Raw genomic sequence first — 26402 nt, 5'->3', positions numbered from 1 at the left:
CGAAGCGACACTGGCGCCGTGATATCGGATACATGAATAATTATTTCGATGCGTTTCATCCTACAATCGATAGGTTAGATTTTTATTTCCTCCTATTTTATTACAATAAATATTATTCGCACATTTGTAGACGAAACGAGAATGAGGAACAACGAATAATGGTCGCACAGGAATTATATATCATTGCAATGTTCGTTCTCATGAAGTTGCATCGTAACAGTTATGCTCTTTCCACAAAGTGTATGTGTTCTAAGATCTACATTTAAGATTTGTGTTCCAACATGACACAGGTACGCCTAGTAGACATGTTTCCACTAAATATAGACTGTCAAGTGACATTTAAATAAATAAAGATATATAAGTCATTGTATACAATTGTATATATTATGCTCAGTATTCTTAATTATATTTATTAATGTAATATTTCGGGAAGAAAATATATACATCTATATATATATATATATATATATATGTATAAATTTTACAAAATGACATATGTATAACAAACATATTTTACCAAAAATAAAAGCAAATACAAAATTGACAGTATAATGAAATAATACATTTTAATATTGTAAAATTACAGTTATTTGTGATGCGTATATCTATTTATATATGTTGCACTTAATGAAAAAGAAAAAAAAAATTCTGAAGAAGTTTTGTATGCCGATTACATTAAATTATTATATAATTTAAAATGGGCAGTTTATCTGATTCATTTAAAGAGGATTTAAACTCTGCTACATCTACAGATTCCCTTCAATTAATGAGTGACGAGTTTCATATTGGGCACTTATCAACGCCTGATGTTTCAAATATAGAATTATCAAAACGTGTTGCGTTATTAGAATTAGACAATGAGCGACTCAGAATGGATTTGGACAATATGCGTATTGAGCTTAATGCCAGAATTGCAGCTAACGAAGGTCTTAAAGGGAAGATAGCAGAGTTGTATGTGGAAATGCAATTGGTACTTCAAGAGAAACAAAAATTACAAAACAATTTAACGGATGTAAATAATCGGCTGGATGCTTCTGAAGCATCTGCAAAGTGGTATCAATCTCAAGTGCATGGATTACAGGCCAGCAAGAAAACTTTACAATTGGAAATTGATACTTATCAAGGAATTTTGCACAAGAGGCAACAAACGATAGCAAATATAAATGTAAAGTATAAGCAATTGAACACGGATTATACAGAACTTCTTCAAAAACATCAGAAAGAAAAGCAACATTTGGAATGCGAGGTACAAACTTTAAAAACGCAAAAGCAACCAAACAGTATTTTGGAAACGTTAGATACCAGTACATCTAGTTCCCCAGATGTTTATTCTACAAAATTAGAATTAACAGAAGATGAGTTGCGCGGTACGAAGGCAGAGCTAAAATCATTAGAGAAACGTCTCTTAAGTAACGAAGTTTCCAAGGCATTGATGGAAAATGCTTTGGCTAAGCAGCACATATTAATCACAACTATGGAGGAAAGTATACAGAAATGTGAAGCTGAAAGAAATCAAGCCACAGATGCTGCACGTAAAACACAGCTTGAGATACAAAAACTGAAATCTGAAAATGAAACATTGCAGACCACTCTGTTTTCTTCCAAACAGGAACAAAGTCAGATAGAAAATGCAATCTTTCAACTACGTTTGCAGTTAACAAAAATGATTGCTCAGTATAAGCTTCTAAAATCAAAAAATGTAGAAGCAGAAGAAAAATTGAATTCAATGCAAGATGTGATAAGTGAAAATAAGCACTTAAAAACGTTATTACGTGATACTAACACTACTTTAATTAGGAAACTTCGGCAAGAAAAGCGAAAAGTTAAAAGTTTAGAAAGTAAACTACATAACACCCAATTGAAGGGCCATTTAAACAATATGGTATAGAACACTATTTTATGATATTTATTTAAAATTAGAAAAATTTTGTGAAGAAATTACATGTAATCATTTCATATTTACTCATTTCAGAAAAGTAAAGTGGAGGTTTCTTTACAAGAGTGTTTAAAACAGGTTTTAATGAGAAATAAGGTAACGCTTATTCTTAGAGTGTACTTGTATATTTTGTTACACTACATCAAGTAGTCTAATACTAAATATCTTTATGTCTAGGATTTAAAAGAACAATTGAAGGCACTAACAAAAAATTCAGATGAAAATATTGACGAAGGATATGGTGATAATAGCATCATTAGTTCTGTTTCTTTAGACATTCCATCACCTAGATTAATTAATCCAGTATTATTAGATACAGCTTCTAACGTTTTATTGCAAAGTAAAGACTTTTGTAAGCCACTACAAACGGAACTTGAACATTTGAAATTTAAACTGAACAAATTAAAGGAACAGTGGACTGTATAGTATATAATTACTTTATTAATTACTATTTATTTTAAATCATTTTAAAGGGTAGGAACGGGTTATTAAATTTCTATTATATTCATTAAGGATAAATTGTAAATATATTAACTTATTAATTCTCTAATTATTACGAAATGTAATTAATTCAAAGTTTATGTGTATAAATATTTTATCGAAATTCTAACTTCAATGTACATTTTGAATCTTTAAAAAAATGAAGACATTGTTCAAGAATTTTAAAGGCATAATATAATAAAAACAACAAATTATTTTGGTATTTCTTATGTATTATTAAATAACATTATAATTTATAATTATTCTTTTTACATTAAAATATTTGTATTAATTCAAACAAATATTTAGTTGTCTTTTTTTCTCTTTAAGTTTTAAATTTGAGAGTGATAGGAAGTGGTAAATAATGCTCATTCTTTGATGATATTTAATTTATTCGAAGCTTTGGCATTAAATAATAGATATCAGACTGTCTTTATTGTATAGATACTTATATACATATGTATGTGTATCATATGTGTATGTTAATCCGCGAATTCACAGTAGTTACTTCAGTAGTGTACTTTTATTTTAATGTGGAAAGAGTAAAACTGAAAAGTATTCAAACAAATTAATTCCATTTTAATGTGTTAGCCGTACATTATACTTTATTAATGGAAAATATTTTTCCTTTATTATAATTAATATTTACTGAACATTACTGCAGTCTAGGATACTGTTTTTCTACCGAATGTTTTTATTACATTAGTAGAAATGAGTACCAAGATTGGAAAATTCCTATAATTATAAACACATATTGGACTATCAGGTTTTAATATTTAATATAAATATTCATGTATATATACATATACAGTGAAAGTTGAACTATAGTTTTCTTTCCAAAAATATCACAGATAAAATATAATATCAAACATCATATATAGTGAAAAGCAAAGTCTTTCTTTAGATATGTTAACAATAGATATGTTAAATTAAATAAGTTTCTTTACATACAAATAAATATTGTGCAAAGTTAATATTATATTAAAAATAAAAACATTCTTTTAAGCACAGCTTTCAGAAAAATGTTTAATTTATTAGTACTATTTTATTTATTTTCTGTATAATGAATACATATAAAAATGCGAATTGAGTAAGAATATAAAAGTATTTACATCTTTATTTAATGTAATAAAAATATTAAATCAGACCTAAGTTAAAAAGTTCCTACAGAAGCAAATTTTTATATCATTACAAGTATTTTATATTGGACTAGATGAAGTATAATATTTGAAATAAAATATAATATAAATGATTTTACCACAATTTACATTTAAACCATTTTTTTATTAAAACATGTTCTTTTCTTTTTAAATAAAAGCAATTCATGTTAATTTAATGCATATTATTTTACATTACTTAATATATATTACAAAAAAAATAGATAGTAATTAATATATCAAATTTTGTAAGTGCTAGTATATTTTATCTTTGATAAAAGCATTTTCTACTTTATTTGTAGAGATCATACTAGTTTCAATAATATAGTTTATAATGTGATAAACGTATTATTTTTTGCAAAGAATTTCATATCATTACAATAAAATTAATGTCTTAATTTATTGGAATATTGAATCATCTAATGTTTTTTTTATTTTTTTTTTCAATTCTTATACTATACTAGTTAATCCTTTTATAGATATCACAATTAGAAGGAAGTTTTTTTACCTATTAATAGAACCTCCTTTTTTGCAGAAAATAAAGAAATATTTACAATAAATATTTTCTTAACACACACAACACATTTGAAATAAAATTAAGAAAACAAAATACAAATAAATTATATGAGTCAAAGATATTTGCGCGAATATATATATTTATATATATGCAGAAAATAATTTGCATTGAAAACATATTAATGTGCAATGGTTTTTACGTAGCTTATTGAACAGTGTTCTTTCAGAAATAGTGGTTGATTCATGCATTAAATCAAGGTTCTTAACTCTTGAAAGGTATATTTCATATGTTAAACTTGATATATAATAGCATTACATACTTTTTCTAAAGATTTACATTGCTTCTGAATGTATGCATAGAGCAAGAACTAAATTTTCGATTCCTTTCAAAGGAATAAATATCTGTTTAAACACACTGATCCATGTCTGCTCTGTTATATATATCACGATCTATAATATTAATAAATTTTTGTATAGAAATAAGTATTGTAAATTGTGAAATTCATTTCAAAACGATTGTAAAAACTGTTCAATAACTTTGAATTACGTTTACGTTAATAGTTATATTTATGATGGTTGAGATCATTAAATTTTAAATTACTGCTATAAAATATTTGTTACTGTAATATTTTGATTACGCATTTTTTCCTTTTCTTGCTTGTTCATGCTATTGTACTTACAGCTCTGTGTACATCTTTGTATTTAAAAAAAAAGTGAAAAAAATTAACTTTGTACAACTGCAGATCGTTTAAAAGAGCACCATGGCTTCAGTCTACATACAGACAGTCCTTGGAAGTTTCAATACATCCCATCTTATACTTCATTACAACAGGAATGTTGCTGAATAATGATACCTATAACTTTACCATGTAAAAGTAATTTGAAATTAAACAATTATTATATAATATATTCATAATTGTGTTACTAATGCTATTCATATTACTGTATACATTTAGCAAAATAGGAGACCAGACAGTAAATAATTTATCTCGAACCCATTGTCATCTGGGAGTAGATTCTGTCTGCCTAACTCTGTCAAACTGGCGACGATAGTGAGCTCGTCCACGACCTCTGTTACGATGACCATGATTATTATGTCCATGGTAATTATGATGTCTTGACTGATAGTGAGCATGGTTCTGTGTTTGGTGCGAAGATTGTTTTGATTGTGGTATTTGCTAAAGGAAAACATTTACAATTAAACAATTTCATATAAAATGATATTCTTTATATTAGTACACACACACACACTCGCACACAAAATATACATACACAATATAACAACATGATAAATATATGTACATACCATTTGATTAACAGACTGCATATTTTGATTTGCATATGCATTTAAACTGGTTCCTGGTGGATTGAATCCTTCAGTTGTAGCACCAGCCTCATCTTCTGTTCTAACTAATGTTTTTACTCCTTCAGCTTCTAGATCAATTATACCACCTCTTTGTTGTTGTCTTAAAAACAATGCTGCCATTTGTTTTTGCAATTCTCTTAATTCCGCAGTTACTGAGAAATCTGTAGCAGCTTCAACATCAATTGGAGGTGGAGCAGACCATAAACTCTCTACATCACAGTTAATGGATTCTCGACAAACAGGGCATATAGCCTAAAAAAATTTGCTTAATATATGTTGTAATAGAAATATTAAATGTGAAATATATTGCAAAATTCAATAATATACCTGAAATTTATTAGTGGTATCTTGTTGCCATTGTGGCAATTTTTCTTGTTCTTCTCTATAATATCGTTCTGCAGCAGCTACATGTGTTGCTAAACAGTGTGAATGGAAATAATGATAACATTCTGTTTTTGTAAATTCATCTCCTTCTCGAAAACCATATAAGCATATGGCACACTGATCTGTTGGAAGATTACTTCTTGTAAGGTGCTCCCTTATTAACTGTTATAATAATATCATATTATTAAGTATTATATATAACATCACTAACAACAACAAAATAGAAGATATATTTAATAGCTAATAAAACCAAATTTAAATATATTATTTGCAAATAATGTACATATCACTTCATTTGCAGATAATATAGACCTCAAGAAAATTGTTACATATTTTGCTCTTTATTTAATAATGCATCAATAATTCAAAATATATTATATATACCTCAATAAGTTCAAACATAACTGGTTGGCCTATAAAATCTTTACATTTTGCTTCCGCATCTGATTGCATAAGCCTCACTGTATCTTCATCTAAACCTCTAGGATTTCTGAGACTAATAGTAGGTGATACATCAGGATATCCCATAGGTAACTGAACTATTAATGTCACACAAACATACTGGGATTGTGAATCTTCACCAGTTGAAGGAAATAATACAGTTTCAATACATTCTGGTTCACCCCTAGAAAAACACTGATCTTCCATAACATGTTCATAAAAATATATATAATAAATTAGATTTAAAAATATATATTTATTACTTTAGATATTCTTATTTGTCGTATTTATAAATAATATAAAATGGAATTTATTTTTATTGTATTCCTTGCTTATTTTTAACTATATATACATATAAGATGTTTAACAATTGATGAAAAGAATATTAAAATATGATTCTGTGAACAAAATAGGGAACAAATCAAGAGGCATAATGAAAATTATTTCATAAATAAATAGTTATTGAACATTTGGCTGATATGATAAATTTATAATTAAAACTATAAAAGATATACAATATAAGTACTAGCTTGATCAAATTTGGTATAACTAATGTGAAATAAGTTTTGTCATACAAAATTAAAATGTATTTTCAACTTGAACAGCACTAGCAAATATTTAACATTTTAAATTGTCAATTAGTACTTTGTAGTATCAAAACTTAAATGTATTACGTATAGCATATATTTAAAACTATAAACTTTGAAAACATTAAATTTCATTATTAATTCTGCATTAATTGCTGTAAAAAATTTTCTAATAGTAATTTATTGAATACTTTTGTAGTTTTTTCTCAAATCTTAAAATGACAATTCATTCAATATTTTTAGGTTACAAGTATTATACTCTTTGAAAGAAAAACTTACCTATCATTTTCTTTAATATTTAACTCATCGTCAAGTAAAATTGCTTTGAGTGCTTCAATTTCATCGGTTACTCTAAAATATTTTGATATATAATTAAGAAACTGTACATTCGTTGGAAACATTTAACGTAAGACTTTGTAAAAATTACCTTTCATCTATTACTGTATCTGACATTGTTTTTAGAATTTACAATAATATAATTTGTTCTATGAAAATTATTTCGAATTTGACAGCAGAATCTTTTCAGTCTTCAACGATTACAGGAGTCTCAATAAGCGTCAATGTGCGTCAATATTGAAAGCCTTCTGCTACTATTATAGTTACCAACTGAACCGCTTAAAAATTATATATATATATATATATATATATATTGGCAACTTACTGCCAAAGAGGAGAAAACAATAAGAGGCGACACTCTGAGCTGCATCTTCGAAGTCGTATTCATTATTTATTCCTTTAAATTAATTATAAAATGTTGCAAATATATATACTGTATTTAAGATCTTTATTTTTCATCTCACCATATAATAATGAAAATTTGTCATCAGTTTTCAGTATATTATTAATATTGACTTTCTGAATATATGTACACATACCTATATAGATATGTACTACATACGCATGTAATAAATACCTATGTACGAATGTATCTACAACTTATAAAAATACAAAGTTAAGAACTGGCAGAAAATGGTCAGAATTGTTTTGGTACATTACCAATAAGTAACAGAACATTTGTTACAAATAAATACATTTGTAAAAGTTAGAAAAATATTTAGTATAAATGATCTACAGAGAATATGTCAACAAGTATTGATATATGTATAGTTACCCTTGATATCGATATAAGTAGTTGAATATAACGATTTTGTGTTGTATGTATTCAATACTATTATCTTATACATAACCTTTCATTCCTGCAATTTAATAATTGTGCGAATTTTATTGTAAAAAGAGGAAATAATAGATTTGAAGTGACTTCTTCTTTGTATAATAGTATACTATTATGCCGGAGAATAAAGACAAAGAAGAAGAAAAACCTGTCGTTGCAAAAACAGCGATTGATTTGCAGCGATTAAAACTTCAAAAATTAATGAAAAATCCGGTAAATATATTGAGTAGATTAGCAAATACATAATTTTTTACTTATTTTTATTCATCACTTTTAATAACAAGTTAAGATTGGTATCATGATAATAATACATGAAAGATTATTTCAATTACTCATTTTGGTACCTTTAGAGAGACTGTCTCATTGAAAGATGAATTTGATACATAAATAATAAAATACACATTGTTTTTTTTTTTGCAACAGGAAAAGCCTATTATATTACCAGAACGACCGAAACCTAAGAATACACCCACAGTACCAGAATTTGTTCGTAATGTAATGGGTAGTAGTGCTGGCGCTGGTAGTGGAGAATTTCATGTGTATAGGCATTTGAGACGTAAAGAGTATGCAAGGCAGAAGTTTATTCAAGAAAAAGGTCACAAGGTATATGCATATATATAATACAGTAATAGTTTAGGGTACTTAATTCTACAGTGTATTTTGGAATGAATAATTTTCAATAATATAAATACGTGTTTGTAATGTTTACATTAGGAACTCTTAGATGAGGAATATCACAGGAAAATTACAGAAAATAAAAGAATAGCTGAAGAAATAACTGCAAAGAAAAGGGCAAAGAGATTAAGAAAAAAACAGAAATGGAAACAAAAGAAACGAATGAAAATTAAAGATGTAAAAGAACATAACAAAAATGAAAACAGTAATTCAAGCGAAGAAAGTTCGGATGAAGAGGAGACAAGTGATAAAAATGATCATGATTTAGAGGATACTTTTAAGAAGAAAGTTAAGAATATATCAGACTTAACAGATCCAGAGAAAAATAACATAGATCAAAATAAATTGCATTCAGACATCAATTGCAGTAAAGAGAATAATTCTGATATTGTTAGTAAAATATTGGATAGTCTATCTGAACCATCAAATTATCCTATTAATATAAGTAAGAACAAAAATGATGATTCTGAAAAGATTTGTACAAATATGAATGATTCAGCTTCTTAACAAAGGTAGGTAAAATGGAATCAGAACAGGATCATTAGACATAATTATAAGTGATTTAATTGACACTTCTGCAAGTTTATAAATGTCTTTTTGTAGTATTTTGTACATATATTTTTTAAATATGTACACTTACATAATGTGTACACATAATCCTCGAACTCAAATACTGTTAAGAGTTATGGACATTTATGAATTAATGAACGATTTACCGAAATTGTAAAAACATTGTAAGAACTTTAGATCTTTAAGATATATTTTATTTATTATTATAAACTGTACATTGTTACGTTATGTTAAAATAGTACCATCTAAATTGTCATATCGTTTAGTTCTTTGAAAAATATTGGATAAAGCTTGCGCAATTTTTCGTTCTTCCTGTAGTGGAGCATTTTTCACATATTTTTCTAACTGAGATTTTGCTTTTATTAAATCTCCCATTTTTTCGGGCACAATAGTTTCCTAAAACATAAATAGTACATCTAACATATGTAAATTTATTAGAATGTAATGAATATTTTTGAGTTAAATTATTTTACAGAATCACATATTGTAAAATAAAGTACAACAGTAAACAATAGTACAATAAATCATACCTGAAACTGCCTCATGCAGTTAGAAATATCATCTACATGTTCACTTATTTCTATCCAAAGGTTTTGCAAATCGGACGTTTCAGTACAAGCAGCCACATGACTAAGAGTAAGACACAGCTGAAAGATACATGACAATGATATTGATAGATATATAGTTTTAAATTGTATGTTTAGTAGTAATTTTAATTACTTGTTGAATGAGTGCATCACGATGAGGATATTCGATGTAACTTGGTACATGTTGAGAATTTTCAAATGCTAAAATAAGGCTCTTCCATAGAATCACAATGTATTTACCATATGAATTACAAGAATATAATGCCCATGCTGCGTTAGTACGCACTTTAAAGTTCGGGCTATGGCAAATTAAGTTGCATAATGCAGGAAACACTTGATCCTATACTAAAACAATAAAATTGTATTAATTACAATAAAAAGTTGAAAGGGTAATAAAAGTAAAAGCGTTTATACTATTTATTACGCACTCGCCAAGTAGGATGCAACATATTATCTGGATTGTTGCTTAAAACTAGTCCCAGAGCTCGACATGCATTCCAACGTACCTTTAATGCATATATAATAAAAAATATATTAAAAAGTTAATAAAAGCAATTAAAATATAAACAATTGAAAATATAATTCAAAAAAAATTGATTTTACATTTTTTAAATTATAAAATATATTAAGTCCCTATTACAATATTTTATGATATTTTTATATTTACCTTCATATCATTTCCAGTAGTAGCACAATTTATAAGAGCTTCCAACCCTGATAATGTGTCTTTCAATATATGCTTGTTAGGACACAAGTATAGAATACTTCCAAGAGCTCGAACACCATTACATTTTACTTTATCATTGTCTTTAGAGGCTTTAATACTAACCTGATAAATTTTTGGTAGCAGTACCTCTAAAGAAATAGGTTCTACGTCCTCATAATCTCTGTAAAGGAAAGACTATTTTGTATTCAAAATAAAAAGATGTTTTATAGCTGTATAAATATAAATATATTAATATATTATTTGAAAAAATACAGAGCATAGGACCCAGAAAATATTACTTATATATTTAATATATTTACTTTTCTTTAGAAAGGCAATTACACAAATTGGCTAATGCCCATGCTCCTTTAATACGAACACCAAGATTTTGATCATCAGCAGTTAAACAAACTATATCAGCCAAATCCATTAAAAATCCAGTTTCCTCTTTTAATGCAGGTAATGTAACTAGCATTCCTAATGCTCGTAATCCTGCAGCTCTTACAGCACTTTCCTTATCACGTACTGCACCAAACAATACTGTAATAATCACAACTGCTTTTTGTCTCTATAAAACAATGTTCATAAAAATAGGTACAATATTGTACATTGAGATTATAATACAATAATATCAGACACAATTATTTTTTTTCATCCATTTATGAAAAAGTTTTTCCAAAATGGTACAAATAGATACTCACTTGAAGTTGGGAAAAAACAGTAGAATTAATGCTGCCTAAACAATCGCATGCAGCTTCTTTTATTATTGTTTGTGGATGCTGTAGAAGTAGTGTTATTGGATCAAATATAATATTCCAAAATATTAAGGCATTGTTGTCCTCTGAATCGGTACTCATGAAGCAACCAGCCATGATTTCTAGAGCCCGACAAGTATGTAATACTACTTGTATTTCAGAATCTTCTGTAACTGTTGCTAAAGTTGTTGTAATCAGTTCTGTATGTGAAAATATAAGGCTTCCAGCACTAAATGCCATTCTACCTATTAATTTTAAAGACTGAAGACGAACAGGTGTACACATTGCCTGTAACCATATAAACTATTATTTATTTTCCAAAACAATCAATCAATAGTGCATCGCTCATAAATTGTATTACTATGTTTTTACTAGTTTCTTGCTCTTTAACTCTTTTTTAACAGTTGCTATATATAACTGACAATTAAATAGACCTCATCTGTATAGAGATATAAGTATACCTTGTTTGATATATTTTCCAAACAAACGTAAACTAAGAAACACATGTTTGTTTCTTTAAATAAGTTATCATCATAGTCATTTATCAAATTATTTTTGAGATCTTCAATATCTATTTCTTCTTCTTCTTCTGTATTGTCGCTAATTGAAATATTTAGATGCAGTTGATCTAATTCAACATTTACAGTTGAGCTTTTTGCAAGTATTTCAAATATCTCTGGAGTTATTGGATCACAAGAAGCAATAGCTTCAAATGCAGATAGTGCAGCAACACGAATTGTTGGATCTATGAAGCATACAATAAATAAATACTTTTCATTCTTTTTAGAAGATACATGCTTTTAGAAATATATATGTTACATGAGTAAAAGTGTTCTGCTGGTTTCTACATTATATATAGATAATTTTGTTTTGAAAATTAATTGTGAATACAAAATTGTAATAAGGCCTGCCTTGGCCTAAAATATCTTTACGTAAAACTAGCAGAACTCGTTAATAATATTAGCAATACAAATACCTTTGTGAAATATGTATGGTCTACAATTTCTCATTAATTTTGTAGCAAGTCCTGGTTTAAGACGTGTATATGGTGTGCCTTGGATTAATGCAGTGGCACACTTTAAACTATGAGTTAAAACTGCTACATTTGTTTCACCATTTAGTATTAAGGATAATGTAAAATGTAATTCTTTGATCATTAAAGAAACTGTACCAAAAAAGGTAATAAAAGACATATGATGAACATCTTCTGCATGCATTAAGAAAGGTTTAGCATCTATCAATAATTCTCTTAGGGTACTTAGCATATGTTGTTTCACTTTAGATACAGGTTCTTTTAAAATGCTTCTAGTTAATACTCTTGCATCGTTACGTGATCCAGTTGCAACAACTTGTGACCAAAATCCAAATATGTCACGATTTTGTGAATGTTCAATTATTGCTTGTAACAAGTATACAGTTTCTAGTCTTACTTTAGCATCCATAAGAGCAGAATTACTACTTTCAGTATCTGAGGTATCTGAATCACTTGAATATATACTGGTACCTATGCACTCTGGTATAACATGATTTTTAACTTCAGTAACAATCTTTTTAGCAGGTTGCTTTCTTAATTTTGCTTTATGATTCTTCAAGTTTTTACACTTTGGAATTACATGAACTTGTTCTGGAAGATTCATCACTGCTGGATGAAGTAGTTGCGGTTTCACAGGCGAATAGTCTTTGATACCATAAAACAAAAATGCTTGGACCACTCCCAAAATTTCACCCATAAAATCAATGGAATGTGGTAATAGTTTTTTGGTTGTTATAATATGTAAAATATGTAAGCATGAGCATAAAATCTGAAAATTTAATTAATAAATTCATTAAATAATAATAAATTCCTTAAGAATTATATTTTGCACCAAATATAAAATATATACCTATATATTACTTACTTTAGTATAATAAAATTTGTTACCATTTGAATAAAAGGATGAAGAAACAATATTTAGAGCAATATTTTTGATCATACATATGTATTCATTGGCTATGGAAGTTCCATTGCCACAAATGACTAAAATACCTTCCAAATAATTGATCGCATGATAATGATTTTCTGACCATTGCTCATTGGATGGAATTAAATACTTTTTTAGCAACTGATTGTCTTCAAGTAATAATTTTAAATACTGTAAATATATACTATTTTGAACATTATACATTTATAGCATATTTCAACTATTACAATATAAAATTAAGTATTATTTTAAGAAAGTTTATGCTTACATGATTGATACTATCAAATTGTTCACTTATTAATATACTTTTTAGGACTATAAGTACATTGTTATGAGTAATCGGTGAAGCAAATTCTAAAACTTTTATGGTCCATTCCATAGTATACATAAATGTTTCCTCTTTAAGTCTTACATTGCTTTGGAATAAAGTAGTTAAAAATTTACAAAAATTTTGAACCAAAGAAGTTTCCACAGGTGTAATGATAATACATAATTGCTTAATTAGCAATTGTATTACCTGTAATATTATTAAACAATGAGACAACAATCTTTATATTTTACATTAAATTAACAATTCTAACTACATAACAATATTAAAAAGATTAATTACTTAGATAAACTTACATCATTATTTAAAATTGTAACATATCGATAATCGAGATCATTAAGATTACAAAGGTGACCGTTTATCAACTTTGTTTCATTCTCACTTTTCTTTGTCAAGACAAGTAGTTTTTCTACTGTAAAATCAAATTTTGTTGTGTAATTTAGACAATCAATATTCGAAGAAGCCATCTTTTTGTCCTGTACTCTGTTAAATATTACTGGACGGCATACTGGTGAACAATATGTATCGTTGCGACATAAAATGTTAGTTCTCAAGAATGAACTCTGACTAAATTGTGGTCAATTGCCATTTTTGGTAAGATGGACACAACGATTTATACCACCGATGAGAATACCACATTGGTATTTATACATTCTTAAATTTATTTAGTTTAAATATAGAAGATATCTATATTATCCTTTTGGATAAATTAATGACATGTAGACTTTAAATTTTATCATAATGAAACTAAGAATTTATACATTAACAACTACTTTTCTGTATTAATGTATTTGAATTGTTATTAATCAGAATATTGTTAAATTTTTTCAGAAGAAGTTGGTACAACCTATGACTTATATCTAAGGAGTGGGGGATAACTTAGCCAATGAGATATGGGAACGGAGCGGAAGACATTTGTGGCACCTACAGGATGTGCAGTAATTATACGTGTCAATGTCGTCTCATTGTGTTGATAAGGCGGGTCTCTGTTTTTGAGGCATATTCGCAAGCTTATTTATCGACTGTTAGGTTATATCTGTTACCCAATGTATCTTTTTATTCATGGCTTAAAGACATAAGCGTCTATATACCGTGTCGGTATCACTCGCAATGTTACCGATTCAACATAGAATAAGACTACGTAATATCAGTATGGTGGTGAAACAGAAACTGTAACTGTGTGTAATGTAATTATCAAATTACATGTGACATATATATTAAATTAAAGGTATGTACATTAGGATCAAAAATAAAATTTAGAATTCTATATATCAGTTGTGATTTTTGTCCTACAAGTTATTAAGTGTGCGAAATTAATTTCTCTTACTTTTACTTTTTGTGGTTTTCTGTTAATTGTGTTTATAATATTTTCACAAAGCAATATATACCATAATTTTGAAAGCAGTAATTAAGACTAATGTAAAAGTCTCAAAATGTATTCATAAAAATCATTATTTATTTTCAACAGACGAGACCAGAAATAACAGTTATTAATTTAAAAAAAATGCTTGTGTATATGTAACGATAAATTCCATAGGAACTTTGTGAACTATTAAAGTTACCATCTGTACTCGGTTGAAATCGGTATATCACGTGGATCGTGTAGGCGCCACATGGTTTTGCTTTTAAAAGGAATCTATCATTTAGGAAGTTCAGATATTTAAGAAGATTCTTCCGTTTATTTTGCCCGATTCTTTTAGTCGGACGACACGCAGCAATGACATTAATGTCACATGACACAGAGGACAGGATGTAGTTCATTCAGATCGGTCGTGATGTGTGACTCACATTATATATGTTCGCGCGACTCATCTCAAAGTGACGAAAAGAGAGAGGAGGTAACTACCAATAGTACAGTGCTGTGAATCGCACACACGAGTCGCCTCCAAGCACTAAGGTCACACACACGATGTTTGACCTTAGCCCCCAATTTGTTTCTCGACAATCAAGTCGAGGAAATCGTTTTCACAGCCTTCTTCATCACTATGGCTATTCAATGACTATGTCATACAGGTATATTACATCAATTATGATTATTTCTGATATTATTCTAGTAAAAATTGCAAACACATATTTCTCAGACTGATGATTTCCTAATATTTGTTGTACAGTTTTACTAGCTCGCATTGTATACTAACAATTGTTTCTAAACTGCATTTAAAGGTACTTATGGGTATCATAGGAAGTTTGAATTTAAGTTTCAAAATTGAATTAATTTAATTATATACAACAAGAATTATAAGTGGAATGGAATCCAAGAGAAACCACCTGTTCTTAGAAGCTTGGAGGTCAGTTATGTTAAGTCTGAAAAATGTACAATAGATTGCGCCACTAAACTTCGATTGCTTTCTCTATAAATCATATGCCACTTTTGTATTATATGTATGTATTACATATTTCATATACAAAAATATTATTTTCACTTTGTAAAGATTTACAACAGTCTTGTTGACAAATTTCCATAAATAATTTAATAACAGAACCAATTCAGTCATATCTTACAGATATTTGTGATACTTAGAAAATTTCAAAACTGTTATATATAAATTATTTCCAGAAATTTACATATTTTTACTACTTATAGTTGAATTTACATTCTTCGTTTTAAAATTTATTAAAAGTATGAAAATAATGTTATCCACAATTGTAGGTACAGGAGAGTGCAATACATTTATAAGCGTAATTGAGATACCCAGCATTGAAATCTTCATACGCGCGGTTCTAACAGCCGAAAACCTGTTCAATTCACTCTAAACTGAATGCAACGAAGACAAAGAGCCAGTGTTATAGGCGTGGCATACGAGGAAACATCATAACTATTATACCACCACCATGGTACCTTGTACTTTGTACTTATGGATTACTTTAATGTTACTGAAAAAGGGAAATGTTATGGAACCAATTCAAAAGGAAAGTTGATTAATTGTAATCAATGTTTCTAGAAAATTTCCCATAAAAGCAATGCTTTTAACGGATATCGGCACCATGAACCCAACACATCGATGACAATAGGTAACAACCACTATAACGATTCCGTACACGTGCATGGTCGACACGTCATGGCAATGGACGATTTAATGATGATGGTGGGGGTTTAAGGAGGGGCAGAAGGACAGAGAAAGTGGCAAGAAAATAGTAGAATGAAGCGAGACAGAGAAGTGGCTTGCACGGCGAAGCGTGTTTAGTCAACCTGGTGGCGCTGAACAACCTACTGTCGGCAGCGGAGAAGCTGCCAACCGACCTCGAGGAACTCACGGTTTCGGTGCAGCGAACCTGCAGTGCTGTCGGTCGTGTTGTTCTACGTTTACCTCGGATTGTTTTCGTGCTTTCGCAATTTTAGAATCTCAAGAAATTCGGTTACGTGATTAGTGAGTAAATTTTTCCCGTCACGATGGTCAGCAAGGATTCGAAACTGGTCACCGCGGAGATGGCAAATCCCTATCTTAAACCGCCGAGCATGTCAACTAGCCAATCTCTAAAGACTTTTATTTACAATCGTGAGACCGGTGCTTTTTTGGGTAGAACAGCCAGTAGCTGGGGTAAGTTTTATAAAACAACTACTACAATTTGTTTATGTAAAACGGAACGAAATTTTCTTTAAGTATTGTTACCTTTCAGTTTTTTTTAAATGGTAATATTTTCATTAAATGTTGAACAAATCATTTTGAGATCAAATTGTGGGTAATTATACATCGTAGTATTATTGTAGTAACTTTTCCTAAAAGCTTAATCTGTAGTCTCTTACAGTTTCGGAAGTATTTGGTAGGAACTATTGCTACCACACATTTTTACCTATACGCGCATATCCATCGTAGCGTACGCGTCAGTATGGTACAATTGCTTATCTATTATTTTTCTAAATATATTTTAGCGATCACCAAATAACTTCAGCATTAGATGAGGTGTATAACATTTGTTGAATGCACAAATCTCACAAACGTTAGTGGCCACTATTAAATATAATGTATTCGAAAAATTGTTGAGGTTTATCGATTGTAAAAATTGTTTACAGGCCGCTGTGATGTAGTTAGCGAGATAATAAATATGCGATTGCGTCATAGTGTTGCGTACATAATCGAAATTGAGTGTATTAGTCGTAAATACTTCGAAAATTGTAAGACTATCGATTAAATTATTAGAGAAAGCTACTCAGAAGCATATCTTTAACAATATAGACCTGGCATAAAGGCAATCAGGCAATTATAAATTAAGCTTTATATAATTCTCTATAACTTTTGTATAGTTTCATTATATACTATTATTGATTTAACTTCATGAGGAAGAGACTAAACACGGAAATAAACGAAATAATTGTAGGACGAAAGTGCAACAACAGGTAGAAACATATAGTACAGGTTTTGTACTATGATAATCTCGATCGATGAATCTCTTTTTATACGTACAGTATTTAACTTGAAAATATGGAACCTACCAGAAAATTTTAATTAACTATTAAATTTTTACTTTATTTCATTAATTATAATTTAAATGTTTCTGTAAATTTTTTGAAGTAAATTGATTCCTTAGCAGCTAAAACAGTAATAGAACGAAAATATTTACGATTTCGGTTTATTGAATTTTTTTTCTATTTTTTGTAGTTACTGTTTTAACCATTAGTTCTTTCTTACTGTTTAATTCGGTAAAATATGAAACGAAAGTTTGAAGTGAAAATATGATAAGCGTAATTTCATTAACGAAACATTACTAACGGGAAGTACAACAGTTAAATTAGTCTTTCATACATCAAAATCATTACAATGAATATATGTTTGTAATTAACAAAACCAATACATAGAGCGGTATGAATTTATATGCCATTATCACTGTGATCATATGGTTGACATGGTAACAGTTGCCAACACATCCTACAGAAGGGTGCAAGTAAAGTAATCAATTTTGTACTTGCTTTTGTAATACTCGTTATTACACAATTAGCTGTCTGCTTAAATCCATGAATTTATATCATATGTAAAAACATTGAAACCTATACATTTTATCTTACGGGTAATGGCAATAGATTCTAAGAGGTAATAGATAGAGGTAATAGATTCTAAGGTATCGTTATCGAATTTTCTTTGATCTATTGCCTTATATTTCCTAAGAATTATGTGCGCGAATCGCGCCGTAATTCGTAGTAGAAACTTGTTTCTAAAACAAACTTGTAGCTTCAAGGCGTTGACGCGTTAGCGTGCTTACTCTTGTTGCAAATTAATCTGTAATATATCATGTTTTGATCAGTTGTCAGGAACTGTTGCAATAGTACATAGAAGACCTATAAAACTCACCGAAAGGCAGAGCGAATTGTCAGATTACGTCTTCTTTCATTCAATTAGCTCAGAAGCCTGTCGTTGTTTTGCAGTTTCTTGCAAATTGCATAAAAATCTATCCTACCAATTTATCCTTGCCTTGGAATTAACCTCGCCACCTATGTTACCCTTGTACTGTTTCCCAGCTCCCTGTAACTGCTTGAAACTGGATCTATGTATCGACACTTACATAGATATTGTAGGGTAGAACGTAGAAAAAATTAAAAAAGTTATTTCTCCAGTGAAGTTTCTACTAAAACTATTTTTGTACCCTTCTTATTTTATAACTTGAGCAAGTTATTTTTAATTTATTCAAGTTCCTGCAATTACAAACTTTCATTTCAGATTTTCGAGTGTGCTTTTATTTGGCGCTATCTAATAATTAGGCATATGCATGTCTGACTGATTTGTCTGAAATAAAAGGGTAGACGCAAACAAAAAACGGAAGGGAGAGAAAAAGACGGAAGCGTGGCTAATTCGTGGTGCACACTACGGTTTGCTCGGCTGAATGGCAATTGTTAAACTTCCTTTAGCGCAAACGCGTACAACGAGGTCAATTGGCGTTAAATGGAGGTATTACGGCATTATGTAACTTAGGGCCATTCCGAAGGGTACACCCACGTGATCGTCATCGTAGAGCTTTCGTTCAGCATCGATGTCCCGAAAATGTCTGAAATTAATATCGAATTGAACGCGTTAGCATCCGTCTACGAGTTCCTTTTCTGCTCTAAAAAAGTTGTTAATTTCGTGAAGTAAGTTAAAATTTATGTAAAAAATATGTACATCGTATAATGTACTAGAAACTTACATTTCTCATCTTTTCTGGCACTTTTTAGATTTGTTATTGCAAGATCTCTTGCGTCTAAATAATTCATATACAAAAAGGTGGTTTCCGTGAGGAGTGCACGGAGGTGCAGAAGTCGTTCGTTCGTGGAGAACGGAAGGAGAGTTTTCGTTTCCTTTTTCCTAGCTAGTTGCGGCCACGAATCATGTTAGGTGGCTGGTCCAATCCACTAGTTTGGTTGAAGTCAAGAAAGGAACTCGCTTTTCTAGGAAACTCAGGCTCTTATATACCTGGTTTCGCAGCAGCTTGGGACCAATCAGGTGGGACGACAAGTCCTCCAACGCAGTTCAACTTGCTCGGCACCTCCGTGCCTCGGTATCGGTCGGACCGGTATAGGGTTGTTCTATTTTCCATATGGGCGTCGAATTCTTCTTTTTTTAATTCCTCACGTTGTAGTATAAATATTTTAATATTAATGTTGTGTTCTTAACAGTATATTGGAATGGTATTTTTTTCGATGAATAACGATTCATTGAATTATTCTCAACTGATCCTTTTTCAATATAATCATACGTCCTCATCCTCTGCAGAGTCCATTTGATATCACAGGTATCGTATTGCGCGCATCCATGTCGGTAATACAATACAGCAGTTAATCGCTAAGATTCAACTTGTCGTCTTTCTCTGTCATTGGACAAATGAATTGAGTTCTGACCAGATTTAGATTAGGAAATATGTTAATATTATATTATATGAATGTGTATTCCATTTATATTATTAGAAGGTTCAGTAATCGTATAGCTAACTGTAGATTATTCTTGTAACGATATACCAAAGGATGTTCCAAGACTCTGTTCGAGGAGTAAAATGTCACGAGTTAACTACAATGATTTTTACGATACGCTGACATCTCGTAGATGTAATGGAATTAATCGACGCGTACTAGCACGCTGTGTAATATAGGTTAATTGCATTAATAGTTGGCTCAATTCAAAGGAAGATCCAAGCGTGTGGTCAAGTGGAACAATTCAATTATGTACCGATTCAATGTCTTGCAAGGTCGCTTCTCGGATTCCATTCTGTACTAAAAGATCTTTCGTATTCGTAAAACTATTGTTGTTATACTAGTTATCACCGTTTAATAAGTTTATATATCTACTTGTGCTTTAAAAACATTTCTTCAATACGCTAAAAACTGACCTGCTTTTAATACATCATTGAATTTTTTTCACTGTTTAATTATAAGTACCATAAAATAAGGACAATTCCTTATGAAAAATAATTTGTTACACTTGTGTCATTGGTTTTTATGAACATTACCATAGTATCATAATGAAGTATACAATTTTTATGTTTCGTAGTAAACTGTATAAATGGACATAAATCATACACAAGAGATATCTGGTTCACAGTACGCTTTACTCTGGATGACATGCCGTAATGTGAAACTATGTAAAAGTTAGACGGAAACGTATAAATTGATGGAGGAAATATTGAAAATGAGACTCGGATGTAGCACAATTGAGCACTTTATCGCATTGTTAATTGCTGCGGTTTATTCTCTGAAAATTTTGGAGTTCTTATAATTCTTTTTTAATACGTACAATATAAATGTAACTTAATATATTTTTAACTATTGTAACTGTTGTCATACTGAATTTATATTAATAAGGAAGAATGAAATATAAGTTGGAGCATTTATAGAATTCATTGTAAAATGAAGATATTATTAAAACGATAATTTTATTAGGGATATGACATAAATTACGAGAAAATAATAAATAGTTCATTATACTTATAGATTAATTTAAACTTTGTTTTGTAGGTAAAATAGGGTTGTTCTATTTGATATTCTATGGAGTACTAGCTGCACTGGTTGCAATTTGCTTTTGGGGATTCTTTCAAACGTTGGATCCGAGGATACCAAGGTGGCAACTAGAACGTTCAATAATCGGAACAAATCCTGGTAAAAAAATATTTGATACAACAATTTTACATGAAGTATCTTTATAGCTTCCTGTTTTTTTTTTTTTTTTGTCATTCTTGTTTATAGGCTTAGGATTTAGGCCAGGGCCACCACTAGAGAACGTAGAGAGCACGTTAATTTGGTACAAAGGAACTGATAGCGAGAACTTCAAATACTGGATTAATTCATTAGAATCATTTTTAAAGGGTAATATCTCAAATTTATGTAATAATAAGTTACTAATATTTTTTACATTATTTAAGCGATCAGATCGTAATTGATAACAACTTTTCAGATTACATAACGCCAGGCTCAGTTCCTGGTCTTGGTGCAAACATTAATAAGTGTGATTACAATCAACCCCCACCCCCTGGTAAAGTTTGTGACGTTGACGTTAAGAATTGGTATCCTTGTACTAAAGAGAATAAATATAATTATCACAAATCCGCTCCATGTATATTTCTTAAACTTAATAAGGTAACTTTTTATATATATTTTTAGTAACAATCTGAAATATTAGATATTGTCCAGTGTTTATAATTAACTTAATTACGAAATATAATAAGCGTGATTCCATCTGTTACTGACAATTGTCAATATACAAATAAAGTTATAAACGTATACTTCTAGATATATGGCTGGAAACCAAAGTTCTATAACGATACGACATCTTTACCAGCGAATATGCCGGATGATCTCAAGAAACATATCGAAAAAGTCGCAACAAGCAATCCTGTTCAGCTTGAGACGATTTGGATATCTTGCGAAGGCGAGAATCCTGCAGACCAAGAAAATATAGGACCAATCGATTACATTCCGCGAAGAGGTTTTCCTGGTTACTTTTATCCATTCGAAAACTCAGAAGGTTACCTTAGTCCATTAGTAGCTGTTCATTTCGTCCGACCTCGCAGTAAGTTTCGAATAAATAGATACATATGAAAATAGTAAACGATCTTAAAGGAACGTATAATTTCCTTGATGACAAAAAATCTACATAAAACATCAGTAACTTGTTTTTTATGTTACTTAATTTTAATTAATTAGAAACACTTTGTTACAGCTGGAATTTTAATAAACGTAGAGTGCAAGGCATGGGCGGAAAACATAAAACACAGCCGTCACGACAAAATGGGCGTAGTCCATTTTGAGTTGATGATAGATTAACGTCATCTGTGTACCTTTCCTCAGCCTTTCCCTTATTAGCATACAGACATACAATGCGAATCTCACATTTTCTGACTCTTCAACAGAGCTGAATGCTTTTAAAACGACTCACGAAGCTGTCAGAAATCGACGACCGCTGCCAAAGTGTGGATGAAACTTTTGTCAGATACAAAGTTAAGAAGATTTTTTATGTTTGCACGATCGAAAGACTAATTTATATTGAAATTCAACGTACCGAGAAAAAAATGTAAGATCCTATGCCATTGATTTACAATACTCCTGGATAATTATAGGAAATTTATGAAAAGATTGATGAGCAGTGATTATATGCTATTTTAAAACAAATTTTTATAATGAAATTAGATTATTGCTTCTTCTCGGTGCTTTAGTTGAATACAGTACAGAATTTCTTTGTGTTATATTTTCAGTTACGTAATTAAATTACAATTAATAAATACGATATTAATATTGTCTTATTCGAATGCATTAATTTTAATTTGAACAGTAATTATTTTTAAATTCAGTTGTAGGAAAGGTCTGAGTTTCTTCTCTATTTAGGAAATTAATGGTTATTACTAGCTAATATTTTGAAGCTATTTTGGATATGCTTTGAATCTAAAATCAATGCCTTCAAAGTATATAGGGACTCCTAGTTACCATCAATTTCTAGCGTTTTCAGCGTGGAAATTCGTTTCTACAAAAGTACGAACCAAATGTATTGGCTGATCTCGGCCATTCTTCATCTGTAATGTAGTTAACGTCTATCTTTGCTTGCAACAGTATACTTTCTCTGAGAGGAATAGAAGAACGCTGTGCTAGTGTGTGTTATTCGTGTGTTTAGGATGCTTCTCGAACCACTTCGTCGTTAAGGCCAGTGATGGACAACTCGTTACCAGTTCATCGTGAACAGAATTGAAGAAGCACTCGTGACTAAAGTCTTTGTCCGCGAGTAGTGGTGAAAGCATTGGAAGTAATGATGTAGAGTATTAGAAAGAGAGAGACATATATGTGAAGGAGCAAGTGTAGCATATACTGTTAATCCGGGGGAACATATACTCACTTATATACCCATGAATGATTCGCACACTAGGCAGCTTAAAGAATATGACGAGTTGTCTATCATTGAATTAAGATGTTTTTATGTGTGGACACATTGTGCTTTTTTTGCAATTTTCATTGGATCTGTAACTTCTGTGTGCATACGTTATCTCACTGCAGGGTCTCCTTTGTTGTAACGAGGCAAGGTTTTTCTGTGCTTAACACAAATCTTAGAAGGGTTCTTTTTTACTTATTGTTCTTTGCTAATACGCTCTCTTTGTACTTTTTTGTGCGATAATATATTCCCTCTGTTTTAGTTAGTTATACAGTTTTTAGATTTTTCTACAGCAAAAGTGGAGGAAATGGTCAAAGGAATAGAAGAAATTGAGAAGAAATTGCCTTAATCGGCCAATACACTGAATCTATATTTTAATAACTATTGAGAATAGATCTCTTAAACAAATGGCAAAGATAAGATGTTATATTAAATATATGTCTTATCTATGTACATATACATATATCTATTTTCTGCTTCTAAAGTATGTAAATATATCGTATGTCTATACATATATTTTTATAGGCAAGACTTTCTTGTTTTAAATCACAAATTTTCTTATCATCTCTTTCTACAATTTCTGTAGTGTTATACATTTACATTTCAACAATTACAATTGTCAATATTCATTTTATTAAACTTAATGTTACATGCAAGTATGTGGTAATGAAATAAAATTTTATAAAATTTTATTTTCAAGTCAATTAATATAAAAATCATTTTTTGAATTTAAGTATTGTAACTATTTCAATTTATAATGAATATAATAAAACTGACTGTCTTTAAGCTTTTCTTAAACTTTTATATCATTTTTAAAAAATTTATTTCAAACACTTTGTTTTTGATAGAACATACTAAATAAATATAAGAATGATTTAGAGCCATCATTTAAATATATATGTAAAGATATTTATAACATTATACGTTATTAGAAAACTGATATACTAAACTATAAATTTCATTTGTTAATGTGTTTTAACATTGCAATTAAACAGTTTAAAGTATCATTATCATGGTTACAAAAGATTACAAAAGATTTACGAATAAATCGTTTTTTTAAGAATCATGAAAATGTATTTAAATGAATAGTTAACTTGTAGACAAATATCGATTTATACACGAATATTATTCAGAAAGCCTAAAGTCAGTTTCGTATTCTGAAAATAATTTAATTACGTGTGTAAGAAATAAACTATCATTTTAAAGAATCTGAAACAGTTATTTTCTTATCTCTAGAGCGCCTTGAATAAATGTGGTGTTACTTCGTATATAATAATTGTTATCGTAATTGTGTAATCAAATGGAAATGCATAATTATTTATATAGGAAGGTATAGTTGGAAATAATTGCAAGAAACTAGGGGAATTTGCATTAGGATATTAAATTAGACTTCACAGAGAATTCACTTTAATTTACAATGAATTTAGTGTAATAAGGGAGACTTTGTTTTTTTTTAAAGAAATATAATTATTATTTAGTTCATATAAGAATGTTCATAGAACATATTTTGCTCGTTTTCTAAAGTTGCTTTTATTCGCACAATGGGATACATCATTACCACTGCAGCTTGAAGTACTCTAAACAACTTTGTACGCGGAAGAAACTGTAAATAATATAAGTACATACGTTTAATAAGTACATACATCTAAGTATATTTCTTCAAATAATTAGTGGTGCTGATTGATGCAGCTTTTTGATATTTCCCATCGGTCTTTCTTCTCATCTCCTATGTTAAAGTACGTTCTCTTTACAGTACAAACTTGAAGTAGGGAAGGCAATTATTCTGCTTTACTTTTTGCGACATATTACATGTACAAGTCATTCGATTGCAATAAAGATACTACTAACGAAAACAATCCAGAAATTCGTAAACGTTCGATTACACTGAAATGTAACATTTCTGTACTGTTTCTTGTACTTGTATATTTGTTACTAGAAAATGAGAAAATGTAGATAGCAGATTACAGTTCCAATGTACAATATGTTTCTTTTCGATACCAAGATTTGCCGAGACGCAAAAAAACTTTCCACTGTAGACAAAGTTGTGTAAATTATTTAAGAAAACAGTAGTTTGTTTTATCATGAAATTTCAATAAGAATTTGAGCTTTTTTCATCTTTCTCTAATTTTGCATTACTTTACAACAATTAATCATTCGACCGCATTATTTTGTATACAAAATTAATTAATTAAGAACTCAAATTAATTATTGAAGCATATTGAAGCGTAAGCATAGAAAGCATACTAATTAATTTTAATATGTTTGTAGTATAAATTATATCTATGTATATGATTCCATATAACTAAGCAACATTGAACAAATAACGAGGTAATAACAATTTCCTTTACATTTTTTACGGGCCGTATGATATTCGTTACGATAACTACCTTTTCAGATATAAATTTCTAATGTTTCATGTGAATTCAGCGAATCGAGTAGTATGATTTATTGACTGCTACTTGAATGCAT

General features: G+C 29.6%; 5 protein-coding genes across 10 annotated transcripts in view; 3 read left to right on the top strand and 2 right to left on the bottom strand.

The window, feature by feature from the left end:
• Positions 1 to 131: 131 nt before the first annotated feature.
• On the top strand, positions 132 to 5184 carry LOC143425814 (uncharacterized). 3 transcript variants are annotated; one of them, XR_013102079.1, is made up of 6 exons: positions 132 to 290; positions 587 to 1882; positions 1973 to 2032; positions 2114 to 2361; positions 4833 to 4964; positions 5046 to 5184. XR_013102079.1 is itself a non-coding variant. In XM_076898844.1 (4 exons), the coding sequence occupies exons 2-4, from the start codon at positions 698 to 700 to the stop codon at positions 2360 to 2362; spliced, it is 1494 nt and encodes a 497-aa protein (XP_076754959.1). In that variant the 5' UTR covers positions 133 to 290; positions 587 to 697; the 3' UTR covers positions 2363 to 2546. The 3 variants fall into 3 exon arrangements, 2 of the variants coding, with proteins under 2 accessions (XP_076754959.1, XP_076754960.1); XM_076898844.1 differs by lacking the exons at positions 4833 to 4964; positions 5046 to 5184 and having other exon boundaries at positions 133 to 290; positions 2114 to 2546; XM_076898845.1 differs by lacking the exons at positions 132 to 290; positions 4833 to 4964; positions 5046 to 5184 and having other exon boundaries at positions 524 to 1882; positions 2114 to 2546.
• Positions 5091 to 7579, bottom strand: LOC143425815 (E3 ubiquitin-protein ligase RNF25). The gene is made up of 6 exons (XM_076898846.1): positions 7295 to 7579; positions 7147 to 7218; positions 6224 to 6464; positions 5783 to 6001; positions 5396 to 5707; positions 5091 to 5267 (listed from the first exon to the last, which is right to left on the bottom strand). The coding sequence occupies exons 1-6, from the start codon at positions 7318 to 7320 to the stop codon at positions 5091 to 5093; spliced, it is 1047 nt and encodes a 348-aa protein (XP_076754961.1). The 5' UTR covers positions 7321 to 7579.
• Positions 7580 to 8101: 522 nt separating this feature from the next.
• On the top strand, positions 8102 to 9229 carry LOC143425851 (uncharacterized). The gene is made up of 3 exons (XM_076898894.1): positions 8102 to 8251; positions 8462 to 8641; positions 8753 to 9229. Exons 1-3 carry the CDS (start codon positions 8153 to 8155, stop codon positions 9218 to 9220), a joined length of 747 nt encoding a protein of 248 aa, XP_076755009.1. The 5' UTR covers positions 8102 to 8152; the 3' UTR covers positions 9221 to 9229.
• Positions 9230 to 9447: 218 nt separating this feature from the next.
• The window catches only part of LOC143426063 (HEAT repeat-containing protein 6), a 94235-nt gene continuing 77280 nt past the window's right edge, over positions 9448 to 26402 (bottom strand). Inside the window, exons 2-13 of one of the 4 annotated variants that reach the window (XM_076899185.1) lie at positions 13917 to 14187; positions 13561 to 13809; positions 13230 to 13463; positions 12308 to 13133; positions 11793 to 12076; positions 11278 to 11619; positions 10897 to 11144; positions 10538 to 10757; positions 10299 to 10376; positions 10004 to 10210; positions 9814 to 9930; positions 9448 to 9679 (exon numbers count right to left, since the gene is read on the bottom strand). In XM_076899185.1, the coding sequence (XP_076755300.1) occupies positions 9509 to 9679; positions 9814 to 9930; positions 10004 to 10210; positions 10299 to 10376; positions 10538 to 10757; positions 10897 to 11144; positions 11278 to 11619; positions 11793 to 12076; positions 12308 to 13133; positions 13230 to 13463; positions 13561 to 13809; positions 13917 to 14087 (3147 nt within the window). In that variant the 5' untranslated portion in view covers positions 14088 to 14187 and the 3' untranslated portion in view covers positions 9448 to 9508. Of the gene's footprint in view, positions 9680 to 9813; positions 9931 to 10003; positions 10216 to 10298; positions 10377 to 10537; positions 10758 to 10896; positions 11145 to 11277; positions 11620 to 11792; positions 12077 to 12307; positions 13134 to 13229; positions 13464 to 13560; positions 13810 to 13916; positions 14347 to 26402 lie in introns of those variants that run through there. The other 3 variants (XM_076899184.1, XM_076899187.1, XM_076899186.1) reach the window with 3 other exon arrangements.
• On the top strand, positions 16863 to 23154 carry LOC143426068 (sodium/potassium-transporting ATPase subunit beta-2-like). Its single transcript, XM_076899192.1, has 6 exons — positions 16863 to 17159; positions 21536 to 21676; positions 21764 to 21883; positions 21972 to 22153; positions 22307 to 22586; positions 22737 to 23154. The coding sequence occupies exons 1-6, from the start codon at positions 17012 to 17014 to the stop codon at positions 22838 to 22840; spliced, it is 975 nt and encodes a 324-aa protein (XP_076755307.1). The 5' UTR covers positions 16863 to 17011; the 3' UTR covers positions 22841 to 23154.

Source organism: Xylocopa sonorina, chromosome 8 (genome assembly GCF_050948175.1).
Source record: "Xylocopa sonorina isolate GNS202 chromosome 8, iyXylSono1_principal, whole genome shotgun sequence".
NCBI classification, from domain to species: Eukaryota; Metazoa; Arthropoda; class Insecta; order Hymenoptera; family Apidae; genus Xylocopa; species Xylocopa sonorina.
The sequence above is the reverse complement of the archived record's forward strand: the minus strand, read 5'-3'. Positions and strand labels throughout refer to the sequence as shown.